Genomic DNA, 16,390 nt, shown 5'->3' with positions numbered 1-16,390 from the left:
CTATATTTGGATATATTGCAGGATGATGCATGCATGCAATTCTTCCATGGGCAGTGAAAAACTTCAGGGGCAGTCTTCACTGAGACTTGGGTTCATTTTGAAGAAGATTCCTGCATAGTGGGAGGTTAGCCTAGACAACCTTTGATTAGCCAGGACATATGACTTATTTACAAACAAACAAGCAGAGCACAGGTGGAGGTACAGCGTTGACAGTTCTTCCAGGAAAGCAGATCCACTACCTCCCCTTCAACATGTTTTCCATCCTTCCAGCAGAATTTCACTTCTCTTTGTGAATTTAGAAAACTGCTTTTTACTTAATCAGGCCATGGATCTATCTAATTTGGTGCTGTCTACCCTGATAGGCAGGGACGCGGGTGGCGCTGTGGGTAAAACCTCTGCGCCTAGGACTTGCCGATCGTCAGGTCGGCGGTTCAAATCCCCGTGGCGGGGTGCGCTCCCGTTGCTCGGTCCCAGTGCCTGCCAACCTAGCAGTTCGAAAGCACCCCCAGGTGCAAGTAGATAAATAGGGACCGCTTACTAGCGGGAAGGTAAACGGCGTTTCCGTGTGCTGCGCTGGCTCGCCAGATGCAGCTTGTCACGCTGGCCACGTGACCCGGAAGTGTCTGCGGACAGCGCTGGCCCCCGGCCTCTTAAGCGAGATGGGCGCGCAACCCCAGAGTCGGACACGACTGGCCCGTAGGGGCAGGGGTACCTTTACCTTTACCTTACCCTGATAGGCAGCAGCCATCCAGGACTTTAGGCAGAGTCTCTCCCAAGGATTGCCAGGGATTGAAGCTGGGACCTTCTGCATACAAAGTAGATGAGCTGTGGCTCTTCTTCCCCTTCTTACTCTGCCTTAACCACAGTTTATTGAAGCACAGCGACACAGGCACCACAGGCACCATCCCTTAATTGAGGAAGACAATAATTCCTGCACACTTTCCAGGATCAGGAACCCCTAACCAAGGGACGGGGAACCTGCAGCCCTCCAGGTGCTGTTGGAATCCAGTTCCCACCATCCTTGACCCACTGGGCATGCTGGCTGAGGCTGATGGGCGCCTCTGGAGGGCCACAGCTTCTCGCTTATTGTTTTAAGCCAGTGTTTCTCAAACTTGGGTTCCCAGCAGTTGTTGGGCTACAATTTGCACCATCCCTAACCGCTCATCCTGCTAGCTAGGGATTGCATCCTCATTAAGCAAAACTTTCCCGGGTAGCATGAGACCTTTTACAGTCTGGCCCAAAGGAGGTAGCAAAACTGATTAGAGCTCACTGTGACTTGTTGACAAAGCATTTTGAAGAATAAATCACTTGCATCTGCTGAGAACTCATCTCCAGTGTTACGCAGTTTAATCTCAAGGGGGTTACATGGCACTGCTTTGTCCTGTTGGATGAGTTTCAGTAAGGCCCAAGGACACAGACATAGTGCTTGGATCGGTCAGAGCGACCGCCTGTTCTCTGAACCCCTGGCCCTCTTGGCTGATAAAAACTAGCAGGGAGGAGACAGCTGGCTCGGCCAAGGAGGTGATTAATGTTTTCTTGTGAGGAAGTGGTTCGTGCTTGCTTGAAGGATGCAGCGATAAGACCACTGCTTAAGAAACCCTCCCTGGATTCAAAAAATCTGAGCAATTTCCTGTCTGTTGTCAATCTCTCCTTCTTGGGCAAGGTTCTTAAGCGGGTGGTGAAGGACCAGATCCTTGCTTTCTCAGAGGAAACTGATTTTCTAGATCCATTTCAACTGGAGTTTAGGCCCAGTTTTGACACAAAAAATGCTTAGGTTGCTCTGGATCTTGATTTTTGTCAGGAGAGAGACAGGAGAATTAATTCTCCTTGACTTCTCAGCAGCTTTTGATGGCATCAACCATAGAATCCTTCTGTAGCAACTGTCCAAGCTGAGGGGTGGGCGGCATGTTTTGTGGTGGTTCTGTCCTACTTGGGTGGTTGTTTCCAAAGGGTGATGCTTGGGGTGTGCTCTTCAGCCCCATAGAGCCTACTCAATCTCCTCCATTTCTCCCCAGCATCATCTGTTAGAACAAAGCCTCAGGAAGCCCCTCAAATGGAAAAGGAAACGAGGCCGTTGCCAAGCCTACCAATGTCATCGTGCAGCCCTGCTGAGCCACCTTGGCTTTCTCTGGCCAGGAAAAAGGCCAAAGCATGGAGTGAAATGCCTCAGATTGTTCAGTAGCCATTCGGAAGAACTGTCTACACTGCCAATAGCTGCATTAATAGCATATACTAATGTTTTCACTGTGATCATTTATTGAGGGTCTGGAGGGATGATGGGAAGCACTGGTGAATTGGGGGGGGGATTTCTACCACACATTTAATACGAGGGTAACAATTGGAATTATTAATACACTGGGTGCTTTTCACTGTAAGACAATAATTGCTCCAGGAATCTTTGGCCATATGTTACAGTATCAGTGTTAAGGTCAAAGACTCTGCTGAGAAGGACCTTGAAGGTGGTTACACATTTCCCATTTAAAAAAAGCCACCTGAGATACAGTATTCCTGCACTGGGTGGAAAATATTGTGCTGGTATTTCTGGTATTCTGTTTTCTGCCAAAAAGACAGAAACCCTAAGCAGGCCCTGGATTGCCAGTGGCTGATGGTGAGGCTACAAAGATGGTGGCTGTGTTCTGTTCTTCAAATAGTGAACTTAGTTTTCTAACAGCAAGTGCAACACCAGTGCCTGCTTTGATAGTAACCAAAGACATCTCTCACACACAGACTTCCTATTGTATGGGAGATATGGTTGTGCAAGGAGACGGATTGTACCGATTTTCCAGATGTTTAGAGTCAGTCCAAAGTACTTGTCACTCAATGGAAGAGGTACCCAATGTGGTGCTCTCAAGATGCTGGACTACAGCTCAATCCACCCTGGCAAGTGGGACCATTGGTAAAGCATGTTGGAAGTTGTAGTCCTAGCATCATCTGGAGGTCATCATATTGACTGCCCTTGTGTGGAGACCCAAAGGCAATTCATGGTAACCCTTTCAACTCCATTTCCCCCAAACATCTACTGCTGCCCAGCCTAGTTTTTACCTATACAGGCAGCAGAATAGCAGCCATGACTTCAAGGTGTGTTTATTTGTGGAAAAGGGCACAACTGGATAGTGCTGCTCTTGGCAATGGATGATTGCCAGTAAAATAGCACTTGATTCAACCATTCAGGAATGTCCGCATGCCTGTCCAGAACTGTCTGCAAATACAACAAATCTAGTTTAATATTTTTTTTCAGGCTTTGGCATAGATGTCTGAACCAGTTATGCATTGTAAAGAGCATACGTAACACCAAGCAGAGTTGAGTTTTCTGGCTGAGCATACTCGGAATCTGAATCTGCTGCAGCCCCTCAGATTTTCCAAAGCATCTTGTCGCTGGCGATGGATGAAGTGGATAGGTTGTTTCTGTTCCCTTCCAAGGAAAACAGGAAGCCTTATAGTTGCTCAGGTCTTCCCCTGTTCCTTATGATCCTTTTGAGCCCCAGTCCAAGAAACTGGCTGTGAAATTCTAACTTGGGATCAACCTCCGATACGATACTTTGCTAACCTGGTGCCCTTCAGATGTTTAAAACTACAACTCCCATCAGCTCCAGTTAGCACATGCTGGCTAAGGCTGATGGGGCTTGTAGTTCAAAACACCTGGAAGGCACCAGGTTGGCAAAGGCTGCTCTACACATAATGATGTCTTCCTTTTGCACTAGGTATTTAAAGCAGTATCATACCACTTTAAACAGCAGTGGCTTCCCCCAAAGAATCCTGGTAACTTTGCCATGGGTACTGAGAGTTGACCCCTGTTCCCATCACAGTGCTACAGTTCCCAATCCTCCTTCCCAAGGAATGCTAGGAATTGTAGTTCTTTGAGGGTTTCCTAACAACTCTCAGTGCCCTGAACAAACCACATCTTTCAGGATTCTTTGGGGGAAGCCGTGATGGTTTAAAGTGGTATGATACTACTTTAATAGTATAGTGCTGGTGGGCTATTGTCTTGGAATGCTGTCCTGCCATTCCTGATCCTCTTCTTCTATGTAAAGGATACACAAATCAATACATTCCTGGTTTCTGTTCAGTTCTTTATTCTTTATTCTTTATTGTTTATTCTTTAAAAAAAAAGAAAGAAATGTCTCTTTTGAAATGTATGGAATGTATATATGTTTTTGTAATCCTTGCCTTTCTGGAGCACATTTTCTTTTTCTTTTTTTGTATTTTGTTCACACACTTTGTTTACTATTAAATTCTTTTGTCACAATTGACTTTTTGGTTTCTTGTGTTGGCAGGGAGAAACACATTTTAAAAGAAGACAACACCTTTAAATATCCAAGATATTTAATATCCAACACGTTTAAATATCCACTTTCAACTGCCTCTCTCACCCATTTGCTAAACCAAAGGCACACATGCTGTTTATAGCATTAAATAGATGGCGATGTGGGACGCGGGTGGCACTGTGGGACCCGGGTGGCGCTGTGGTCTAAACCACAGAGCCTAGGGCTTGTCGATCAGAAGGTCAGTGGTTCAAATCCCTGCGACGGGGTGAGCTCCCCTTGCTCGGTCCCTGCTCCTGCCAACCTAGCAGTTCGAAAGCAGCACGTCAAAGTGCAAGTAGATAAATAGGCACCGCTCTGGCGGGAAGGTAAACGGCATTTCCGTGTGCTGCTCTGGTTCGCCAGAAGCGGCTTAGTCATGCTGGCCACATGACCCGGAAGATGTACGCCGGCTCCCTCGGTCAATAAAGCGAGATGAGTGCCGCAACCCCAGAGTCGTCCGCGACTGAACCTAACGTTCAGGGGTCCCTTTACTTTTACCTTTAGATCTACAGTGGTACCTCGGGTTACATACGCTTGAGGTTACATACGCTTCAGGTTACAGACTCTGCTAACCCAGAAATAGTGCTTCAGGTTAAGAACTTTGCTTCATGTTGAGAACAGAAATCATGCTTTGGTGGCGTGGCAGCAGTGGGGGGCCCCATTAGCTAAAGTAGTGTTTCAGGTTAAGAACAGTTTCAGGTTAAGTACAGACCTCCGGAACGAATTAAGTACTTAACCCGAGGTACCACTGTATATTTATGCTTCGAAAGTTTTCAGTTGGGTTCCTCCCCTTTGCCTGCCAGTAGAGGGCAATAGGACACTATTTTGGAAAAGTTTTTTATTATTTTGTTTTATAATGGCAATCGACACTTTTTTAATACAATTAATTTTTCATTGTGGATTCCTGTTCTAGGAAGATAAAAAAAATCCCTAAATCAGCTTGTTCTATTTCATGTGTGGCCCTGGTTTGGTTTATGTAGTTGTACAGTGGTACCTCGGGTTAAGAACTTAATTCGTTCTGGAGGTCCGTTCTTAACCTGAAATTGTTATTAACCTGAAGCACCACTTTAGCTAATGGGGCCTCCCGCTGCTGCTCCGCCGCCACATGATTTCTGTTCTCATCCTGAAGCAAAGTTCTTAACCCAAGGTACAATTTCTGGGTTTGCGGAGTCTGTAACCTGAAGCATCTGTAACCTGAGGTACCACTGTAGTTAATAATAATAATAATAATTTATTATTTGTACCCCGCCCATCTGGCTGGGTTTCCTCGGCCACTCTGGGCGGCTTCCATAGAAATCAAAAATACACTAAAATATCACATATTAAAAACTTCCCTGAACAGGGCTGCCTTAAGATGTCTTCTGTATGTCAGGTAGTTGTTTATCGCTTTGACATCTGATGGGAGGGCGTTCCACAGGGCGGGTGCCACTACCGAGAAGGCCCTCTGCCTGGTTCCCTGTAGCTTTGCTTCTCGCAATGAGGGAACCGCCAGAAGGCCCTTGGCGCTGGACCTCAGCGTCCGGGCAGAACGATGGGGGTGGAGATGCTCCTTCAGGTATACTTCAGTTAAGGCTGCAATCCAATGCATCTGTTAAGTCCCATTGGATTCATTAGAAATTACTTTTGGCTGCAATCCTTTACACGTTTTCCTGGGAGGACGTTCTGCTAAGAAGTGTGTGGTGTATTAGGGGAAGAGGAGTACCTCTGGTGGGGGAAATGTTGTGCTCCTTCTGAGGTAGTTTGTCCATCTTTGGCCCCCACCCTGTGCTCAGAGCTCACCTGTGGCCCCTAGAAACTGTCAGCATGACAACACTGCAACAGTGACAGCGGCCACACCACAGGAAAAGGCTTTGACTGGCTGATTAAACCAAGTGAGGGCAGCTGATGGGTCTCAAACCCTCAGTGAGTTAGGCACTTCCCCTGCATATGAAGAGAGGCTCTGGTGAATTGAGCTGACAAGGCCAATAGTGGGTCCAATGGTCAAGAAGGTTTCTGCACGTGCTGAGGAGGGAAGTGAGGGGCCGATGGGACTCGTCAACCTGGGAAAGGACCCTTTTCGGATTATCTGAGAAAATATTATAGTCAAATGAAATCACAGGCAGGACTTGAGGAATGATAAAGGAATGTAATGTAGGGTATATGTTTTGGAGACATACTACTTTTATGGCAGTAGATGAATGATTTGAATTGAAACGTCACGGAATAATAATAATAATAATAATAATAATAATAATAATAATAATAATTTATTATTTGTACCCCGCCCATCTGGCTGGGTTTCCCCAGCCACTCTGGGCGGCTTCCATAGAAATCAAAAATACACTAAAATATCACAGATTAAAAACTTCCCTGAACAGGGCTTCCTTAAGATGTCTTCTGAATGTCAGGTAGTTATTTATCGCTTTGACAATAGAGGGCATTCCACAGGGCGGGCGCCACTACCGAGAAGGCCCTCTGCCTGGTTCCCTGTAGCTTTGCTTCTCGCAATGAGGGAACCGCCAGAAGGCCCTCGGCGCTGGACCTCAGCATCCGGGCAGAACGATGGGGGTGGAGACGCTCCTTCAGGTATACTGGGCCGAGGCCGTTTAGGGCTTTAAAGGTCAGCACCAACACTTTGAATTGTGCTCGGAAACGTGCTGGGAGCCAATGTAGGTCTTTCAAGACCGGCGTTATGTGGTCTCGGCGGCCGCCCCCAGTCACCAGTCTAGCTGCCGCATTCTGGATTAGTTGTAGTTTCCGAGTCACCTTCAAAGGTAGCCCCACGTAGAGCGCATTGCAGTAGTCCAAGCGGGAGATAACCAGAGCATGCACCACTCTGGCGAGACAGTCCGCGGGCAGGTAGGGTCTCAGCCTGCGTACCAGGTGGAGTTGGTAGACAGCTGCCCTGGACACAGATTTGACCTGCGCCTCCATGGACAGCTGTGAGTCCAAAATGACTCCCAGGCTGCGCACCTGGTCCTTCAGGGGCACAGTTACCCCATTCAGGACCAGGGAGTCCTTCACACCAGCCCGCCCCCTGTCCCCCAAAAACAGTACTTCTGTCTTGTCAGGATTCAACCTCAATCCATTAGCCACCATCCATCCTCCAACTGCCTCCAGGCACTCACACAGGACCTTCACCGCCTTCACTGGTTCTGATTTGAAAGAGAGGTAGAGAATAAAGGGTGGGAAGCCAAAATTATAAGGGAATATTGTACTGAAATTGAACTGAATTTGTTAAATGGTTTAAAAACTCATAAAATTTTATTAAAGCAAAAAGGATATTGTAAAAAAAAATTACAGTGGTGCCCCGCAAGACGAATGCCTCGCAAGACGGAAAACCGCTAGACGAAAGGGTTTTCCGTTTTGGAGGTGCTTCGCAAAACGAATTTCCTATGGGCTTGCTTCACAAGACGAAAATGTCTTGCGAGTTCCTGAGGTTTTTTTTTCCTTTTTCTCCCCTTTTTCCCAAGCCGCTAAGCCGCTTATCAGCTGATCCGCTAAGCCGCTAAGCCGCTTAACAGCTGATCCGCTAAGCCCGCTAAGCCGCTAATAGCGCTAAGCCGCTAAGCCGCTAATAGCCGTGCTTCGCAAGACGAAAAAACCGCAAGACGAAGAGACTCGCGGAACGGATTCTTTTCGTCTTGCGAGGCACCACTGTACTTTTGAGAAGACATGTTTAGGATTGTGATTGTTAGTCCCAGCAGAAGTAGTGAGACTTGTTTCCAAGTAAACATGCATCGGATTGTGCTGTAGGGCTACTATCTGCACACCTATCACAGAACTCTCTAGTATTTATGGCCAAATATGCAATAGCTTCAGACAGTAAGCCTTATGAACATCTGCACAGGACTGTGGATTGCATGTCCAACTGAAAGCAATGGAAGAAATTAAGTTGACTAGCTGGCATCAGTGGTGGAGCTTCATGCTCTGGCACCGGGGGGGGGGTTGGAGAGCAGGCGGGGGGGGCCTGGCATGCATCCTGGGGGCGGGATGCACTGCCTGCAGGGGCGTGTCCTGTGTCCTGGGGGCGGGGCGTCCCACCCAAGTTGTGAGGCTGCTGCTCCAATCAGCCCTGACCATTGACCATGCTGACTGAAGCTGATAGGAGCTGCTATCCAATGACAAGGGGCTTGGACCATGTGACACTTGTGGCCTGCTGTACAATTCTATGAGTCTATGAACAAAAAAAAATCCAGAGAGCAACAGGTTCCCCATCCCTACATCTGAGACTTGTTAACCCTTCACACATCAGCATCATCTTTTAAAATTTTAAATTGTTCAGCTGGATTATCATCACTTCCACTGGCCTTGTTATTAGCAGTGCTTTCTAAGGCCCATTTGACTTCACTCTCCAGGATGTCTGGCTCAAGGCCAGCAACCACACCTGGGGTGTATGAGACATCCATATATTTCTGGTATAATTTCTCTGTGTATTTTTGCCACTTCTTCTTGACGTCTTCTGCTTCTGTTAGGTCCTTTCCACTTTTGTCCTTTATTATGGTAATCTTTGTACAAAATGTTCCTGTCAGTTAGGAGATGATGTTCTAAGCTTGGACCTTGTAGAGACCTCGAAGAGAATGCCTGCCTGTGGAGCTTCAAGGCCACTGACTAAATCCCTCTTGGAAATAAAACAATGCACAGCTCAGATCTATGGGGCCTTGACATTTCTGCATGGAACTCAGTGTACAGTGGAACCTTGGGTTGCAAACATGATCCGTGCGGGAGGCACGTTCTCAACCCGTACTGTTCGCAACCTGCAGCACCGTGTTTGTGCACGCGCGGGTTGCGATTTGGTACTTCTGTGCATGCGTAAAGCGTAATTTGGTGCTTCTGTGCATGCTCAAGTACCGAAACCCAGAAGTAAGCTGTTCCGGTACTTCCGGGTTTGGCGCGGTGCACAACCCAAAATCGCGTAACCTGAAGCGTCTGTAACCCGAGGTACCACTGTACTGTATGGAACTCCTGCACGGAACTCTGTTCACTGCAAAAACACAGAACCCAACTTCTCCAAGAAAGGCTGGGGAAGGGTCCTTATCTGAAATTCCAGAGAGCTGCTGACAGTCAGTCTTGACAACACTGACCTAGACAGGCCAATGGTCTGATTCTGTATAAGGCAGCTTCCTATGTTCACATCTGCCCACTTTTTCCATATAGACTGCAACCCTACCCTCACTTATTTGAAAGAAAGTCTCACTGCAGTGAATGGTGCTTACTTCTGAGTAGGGGTGGAAAGACATGACAATTTTGTTTCTTACAGATTATCATCCCACCCACGCCCCACCACTGTTTCAGATTCAGTTTTCCACATTCTACAGCAATTTGCAATGTATTAGGAGAAATTTTAGTGCAAATTTTTGTATGCCGTTTTGACTAATGTATGCTATTTTTGCAAGCAATTTCTCCTAATACTATGCATGTTTTTGTATGTGATTTTCACTAATATAGTTATGCACACTTTCTTCTAATATATTATTTTTTTGTAAACATTGTTTGGTTGAAAATCTGGGTAAGTGTGAATTCGATAGATTCATCTTTAAATGCAAACTGAATCAAATTTATTCCCCATCACTGCTACTAAGTAGACCTAGATGGGATTGTACTGTTGCTCATTCACCTTACTGGCTTATCCAGTTAACACTTGTACATTTATTGACATGTTTTAAAATATATTAATTTTTTTTAAAGTTTTCCTCCCAACTTTCATTGCAAATGTTGGGAGGGAATCCACTTATCTCTTGTCCCCAGCTTTCATTAAATCTTTGAACTTTTAGACTTTTGCAAATAGACAACTGATTTCTAGCGATTTGGGTGGCTATGGAAGGAGATGAGATCTGACCTAGAAAACAAGAAACAGCAGCTGCAAACTGACATTGGCTGCAAACTATTGCAACAAACAATATAGGTGATGAAGGGAAATAAGCTGCTCTGAAAAGGTGTGAGGAACTGCAGCGAAAGTAGGCTAAATATTATACTACACAGTAATAGAGTCTATTACACAGAATGAGCAGAACAAAGCAGAACATTCATAATGCAGGGATTATGGCTAAAAAGGAATACCACTGTAACTTAACCCTTAGGAAAGAGCACTAGGCCTTTGAATTCTCCAGGGGGAAATGTTGGAAAGCTGAGAAACAGAAAGCATATTGCTAATGTTTTATGTCTCTTTATGTAGAGTTAGCTTATTCTGCTGGAACCTGAAACCCCTGATGTTACAAGGGTATATTTTCATTGTTTCCTTTCCCTGTCCCATTAAAAGCCAAGCCTTCAGTATTTGGTTGTACAGAACCACTCTGTAAGGCAGAACAGCCGGTTTTGCTGTTGTCATCATTCAGAGTGTAAGTTGACTTGCTTGTTGCAGGTGACCTCCTGCAAAGCTTACCTTAGTTAGCAAGGGTGACCTACTTCCCTCCCACTGCTTCTGGACTTTAAACCCCATTGTATTATACCACTGACCATGGGGAGTCCATCAAGAGGTCTTCCATCCTGTCCTAAAGACTAAAATAATCCAACACTTTGTCCAATTCTAAAACAGTTCCATGGTTCTGGGGAGCAGGAAAAAATGGTTCAGTTTCAAATTCTGCTGTTACAGGTCTACGGCTTTATAAGTGCAAGACAATATTGCCTTTTGAAATCTCTGTGTGTACACAGCTTTCTTTAAGCATTACCTTTCTTTTCCTCATAGCTCTGGTGTTGTTTTTCTTGCAAATTTGGTTTCCAATTAGCTATGGAAAGTTATTTAGGGAGGCAGCTATGACTAAGATTGGATATTTATTTGTTACCTTATTTCGGGGGGGGGGGGGGGGGACACACGCAGACTTTTTAAAAAATCCTTATTTTCATCTGGGACTCTGTAACCTTTAGTTACAGAGGCTGTGGTGAGGACTGCAGGGCCTGCTCCCTTCCAAGGCCTTTTCCAACTGGAACAAACTTTTGGGGAAGTGCAGGAAGTTGTTCTGCTGTTGCTTCCCTGTTCCAAGTGGCTAATGTGTTTTAAAATGTCCTTAAGCAGTTAATTAATTTTAGTATAACTGTTCTGTTTTTGTTTTTTTCTTGTTTTATTGGTTGTTGTAAAGTTTGTGTTTTGTTTTTAAGGGGCGGGATGAGGACTGCCTGGGAGTGGGGCCCCAGCCAACACAATGGCAGGGACAAGTTCCACGGGGGGGGGGGGAAGCACTGGGACATCCGATCTCGGTGATCATGGGCAGGAGGAGGAGTTACACTAAGACCAGACCATGTCATTACCGAGGAGGCAGGTTTAGTCGTTGTTTGAAGACTATTCCTGCCTCCGGGTCTGGTCTTGACCGGATGGATACTGGAATCAACAAGGGAAACCCACATGACCTGAAGGTGTTGCTGTGTAATGCTAGGTCAATGATTCATAAGACCACTGCCATCCATGACTTGATCGTGGATGGAGGACTTGACCTGGCATGTGTAACAGAGACTTGGTTGGATGAAGCAGATGGGCCTGTCTTAGCTGCTGCTTGTCCACCAGGTTTCTCTTATGCACAGCAACCCAGGTCATGTGGGCGGGGAGGGTGGGTTGCAGTGATTTTTAGGAAGTCACTAGCTTGCATCAGGCCTCCTACTGGGAAGACCCAGTTCTCTGAGTGCATGTTCTGGAAGCTGGGCAATAGGAGCAGTACAGGATTGCTTTTGGTGTACTGACCTCCCCGCTGCACCAAGGATTCCCTGCCTGAGCTGCTTCAGGTCGTGGCGGATGTTCTCCTGGAGACATCTAGTTTGGTTGTCCTAGGGGATTTTAACATCCATGCCTACATGACCTTACAAGGGGCCGCTCGGGACTTTGTGGAAAGCATGGCCTCCATGGGGCTGTCCCTGAATAAGTTTGGCCCAACTCATAGTCATGGACATGCCTTAGCCCTGGTGTTCACCTCTAGTGACGTGGGTGATCTGACGCTAAGTAAAAGTGAAACAAAAGAAGTGCCATGGTCAGATCACTTCTTGGTGCAACTGGACTTCTCCACGACCCTTCCCCTCTGCAGGGAGGTGGGACCGATTCGGATGGTCAACCCCCACCACTTAATGGATCCAAATGGTTTCCAGAGAGTGGTAGGGGATGCTTTATCCCATGTTGATGGCCTTTCAGCTGATTCCCTGGTGGCCCGCTGGAATGCGGAGTTAACCAGGGCTATCGACTGTCTGGCTCCGAAGCGCCCTCTCCGATTGCATGGAGCCCGGACAGCCCCGTGGTTTTCTTCGGAGTTGAGGGCGATGAAACAATCGCTGAGACGGCTAGAGCGTCGGTGGCAGAAAACTCATTCCGAATCTGACCGGACACAGGTTAGAGCTCAACGTCGAGCCTACCAAGTGGCGATAGCGACAGCAAAGAAGACTTTCTTCAACGTCTCTATTGCTTCTGCAGAAAATAGTAGCAGGAGACTCTTTCAGGTGGTCCGCAATTTAATGGAACCACCTTTACCACCGGGGCCTTGTAAAGACCCCAAGATCTCCTGCAACGATTTTGCAAAGTTTTTTTGCAGTCACTCATAATTGGAAGGAGGTAGACACCACCGCCTATTTCAGCAGAGTCTGCTTGGACGTGTGAAACCAACCATCTGTCTCCTTGATCCTTGCCCATCCTGGCTAATAAAAGCAAGCCAGGAAGGGCTGGGCGATGGGCTCTGCGGGGTGGTGAATGCTTCCCTCTGTGAGGGAACATTCCCAGATCTGCTGAAATAGGCGGTCATTAAACTGCTTCTTAAAAAAAATCTTTAGACCCGGCCAGTATGGCCAACTATCGCCCAGTCTCAAATCTTCCATTCTTGCTCAAGGTGCTTGAGCGGGTGGTTGCTGAACAACTCCAGGCATGCCTGGAGGATGCGGACCATTTGGATCCCTTCCAATCAGGATTCAGGCCTCATCATGGGACTGAAACTGCCTTGGTCGCACTGGTTGATGATCTCCAGCGGGCTAGGGACAAAGGTGAGAGCTGTTTCCTAGTTCTGCTGGATCTCTCAGAGGCCTTTGATACAATCAACCATAACATCCTTCTGGACTGTCTGGAGGGGCTGGGAGCTGGGGGCACTGTTATACAGTGGTTCTGCTCCTTCTTCCTGGGACGTGTTCAGAAAGTGGTGGTGGGAGATGAGTGTTCAGACCCCTGGGCTCTCACTTGTGGGGTGCCTCAGGGTTCCGTTCTCTCCCCCATGCTTTTTAACATCTATATGAAGCTGCTGAGAGATATCATCAGGGGGTTTGGGCTGGGTGTCCATTAATATGCAGATGATACCCAGCTCTACCTCTCTTTCAAAGCCTGTGTGAGTGCCTGGAGGCGGTTAGAGGATGGATGGCGGCTAATGGATAGAGGTTGAATCCTGACAAGACAGAAGTACTGCTTTTGGGGAACAGGGGGTGGGCTGGTGTGGAGGACTCCCTGGTCCTGAATGGGGTAACTGTGCCCCTGAAGGACCAGGTGCGCAGCCTGGGAGTCATTTTGGACTCACAGCTGTCCATGGAGGCACAGGTCAATTCTGTATCCAGGGCAACTGTCTACCAGCTCCACCTGGTACGCAGGCTGAGACCCTACCTGCCTGCGGACTGTCTCGCCAGAGTGGTGCATGCTCTGGTTATCTCCCACTTGGACTACTGCAATGCACTCTATGTGGGGCTACCTTTGAAGGTGACCTGGAAAGTACAACTAATCCAGAATGCGGCAGCTAGACTGGTGACTGGGGGTGGCTGCCAAGACCACATAACACCGGTCCTGGAAGACCTACATTGGCTCCCAGTACATTTCCGAGCACAATTCAAAGTGTTGGCGTTGACCTTTAAAGCCCTAAACGGCCTCAGTCCAATATACCTGAAGGAGTGTCTCCACTCCCATCGTTCTGCCCGAACGCTGAGGTCCAGCGCCGAGGGCCTTCTGGTGGTTCCCTCATTGCGAGAAGCAAAGTTACAGGAAACCAGGCAGAGGGCCTTCTCGGTAGTGGCACCCACCCTGTGGAACGCCCTCCATCAGATGTCAAAGAGATAAACAGCTACCTGACATTCAGAAGACACCTGACATTCATGTGTGACATCTTAGTGTATTTTTGGTCTTTGTGGAAGCCGCCCAGAGTGGCTGGGGTACAAATAAATAATAATAATAATAATAATTACCCCGGTTATGTAACTGGGCCACAATGCAACAACATGTAGTTCTAATGACACCCCCCCCCCGAACTCCATGAGTTCAGAAAGTTGTTATCTGTCAAGTTGGTACAGCAGCAATAGCTTTCCTGGTTTGTTATGCAGGTATGCATAAAGCAAAGAGAGCTTTAGGCTGGAGAGGGCAGAAGTTTAGACAGGTTAGTAGGTCTTTGAGTACAGCAACCTCAGCCAACCTTGGCGCCTCTGGATGTTTTGAACTGCAGTGCCCATCAGTCTCAGCCAGCACTGATGGGAGTTATAGACTCACAGAATCTTAGAACTGTAGAGTTGGAAGGACCTCAAGGGTCATCTAGTCAAACCGCCCCCCCCCGCAATCTCAACAACATTATACATGACAGATGGCCATCCAACCTCTGCTTAAAAATCTCCAAGGGAGGGGACTCCACAACCTCCCAAGGGAGTCTGTTCCACTATCAAACAGCTCTTACGTTCACAAAGTTTAGTCAGAATCTCATTTTTTCTAACTTGAAGCCGATGGTTTGAGTCCTACACTCCAGAGCAGGAGAAAACAAGCGTGCTCCATCTTCCATGTGATAACCATTTAGATATTTGAAGATTATTATCATAACTCTTCTCAGTCTCCTCTTTTCCAAGCCATACATACCCAGCTCCTTCAACCTTTCCTCATAAGGCTTGGTTTCCTTGGTGGCCCTCATTTGCAAACATTCCAGCTTGTCCATAACCTTCTTATAATGTGGCGGCCAGGTGTTGTCTGACCAAGGCAGAATAGAGTGGTACTATAATTCCCTTCATCTGGCCACTCTACTTCTGTTGATGCAGCCTAGAATAGCACTAGATTTTTTTGCTGCTGCATCACACTGTTGACTCAGGTTAAGCTTATGGTCTAAGACCCCCTCGATCCTTTTTACATTTCTGCAGATGGTTCTTCCTGCCTAAGTGTAAAACTTTGCATTTGTCCCTGTTGAAATGAATTTTGTTAGTTTGGGCCCAGTTCTCCAATCTGTGAAGGTCATCTTGAATTCCAGTTCTATCTTCTGCGGCATTAGATACCCCTCCCAGTTTGGTGTCATTTGCAACTTTCATGAGCATCCCCCCAGCTCCCTCATCCAGAACTCTGCAGCACCCCACTTGTCACTTTTCCCCCAGAATGACAAGGAACCATTGGTTCAGTCAGTCAGCCAGCTACAAATCCACAGTTACCGTGTTTTTCGCCCTATAGGACGCACCTTTCCCCCTCCAAAAATGAAGGGGAAATGTGTGTGCGTCCTATGGGGCGAATGCAGGATTTCACTGAAGCCTGAAGAGCGAGAGGGGTCAGTGCGCACCGACCCCTCCCGCTCTCCAGGCTTCAGGAAGCTATCCGCAAGCCGTGGGAGAGCTGCGCGACTTCGCTCAGCTCTCCCACGGCTTGTGGAGAGCTGCCTGCACCCCGAAGCCTGGGGGCGCGCTGAGCTCAGCGCCCCCAGGCTTCGGGCTTTGCGCAGCTCTCCCACAGCTTGTGGAGAGCTGCCTGTTCTGGGGGCTGGGGTCAGGGGAAGCTTGGGCTTGCCCCGCCCCAGCCCCGCGCCTGGGGGGGAAATAATTTTTTTTCTTTATTTCCCCCCCAAAAAACTAGGTGCGCCCTATGGGCCGGTGCGCCCTATGGGCCGAAAAATACGGTACCTTGTCCAGCCCAATTTTACCACCCTCTCTGTAAGACTATAATGAGAGACTTATGTCAAAAGCCTTAATGAAAACAAATACACTACGTCCACAGTATTCCCCTGATCCACCAAGCTTGTAACTTTGATTTAAAAAAAAAGACTTGTGAATTGTAGTGGTGAGAGCATAGTTGGAGAACCTCAGGCCTGTGGGCCAAATGTGGCTCTCCAAAATTCTCTGTCAATCCCTCAAGACTCTCCCTAGGCCATGTCTCCTCAGGCCGCACCTTTCATTGGTCCCCCTCAAGTGCTTTTACCTGGCTGGAGTGG

At 47.4% G+C, this 16,390-nt stretch overlaps 1 protein-coding gene across 6 annotated transcripts in view; it reads left to right on the top strand.

Annotated features, from left to right (window-relative positions):
- Positions 1–4,246, top strand: part of KIAA1210 — a 58,021-nt gene extending 53,775 nt beyond the window's left edge. For all 6 annotated transcript variants that reach the window (XM_083595698.1, XM_083595695.1, XM_083595694.1 and 3 more), the window contains one exon: positions 2,016–4,246. In XM_083595698.1, coding sequence (XP_083451824.1) covers positions 2,016–2,182 — 167 coding nt within the window. In that variant the 3' untranslated portion in view covers positions 2,183–4,246. The remainder of the gene's footprint in view (positions 1–2,015) is intronic.
- The last annotated feature ends 12,144 nt before the right edge of the window (positions 4,247–16,390 follow it).

Source organism: Podarcis filfolensis (genome assembly GCF_964270895.1).
Source record: "Podarcis filfolensis genome assembly, chromosome: Z".
NCBI lineage: Eukaryota > Metazoa > Chordata > Lepidosauria > Squamata > Lacertidae > Podarcis > Podarcis filfolensis.
The sequence above is the reverse complement of the archived record's forward strand: the minus strand, read 5'-3'. Positions and strand labels throughout refer to the sequence as shown.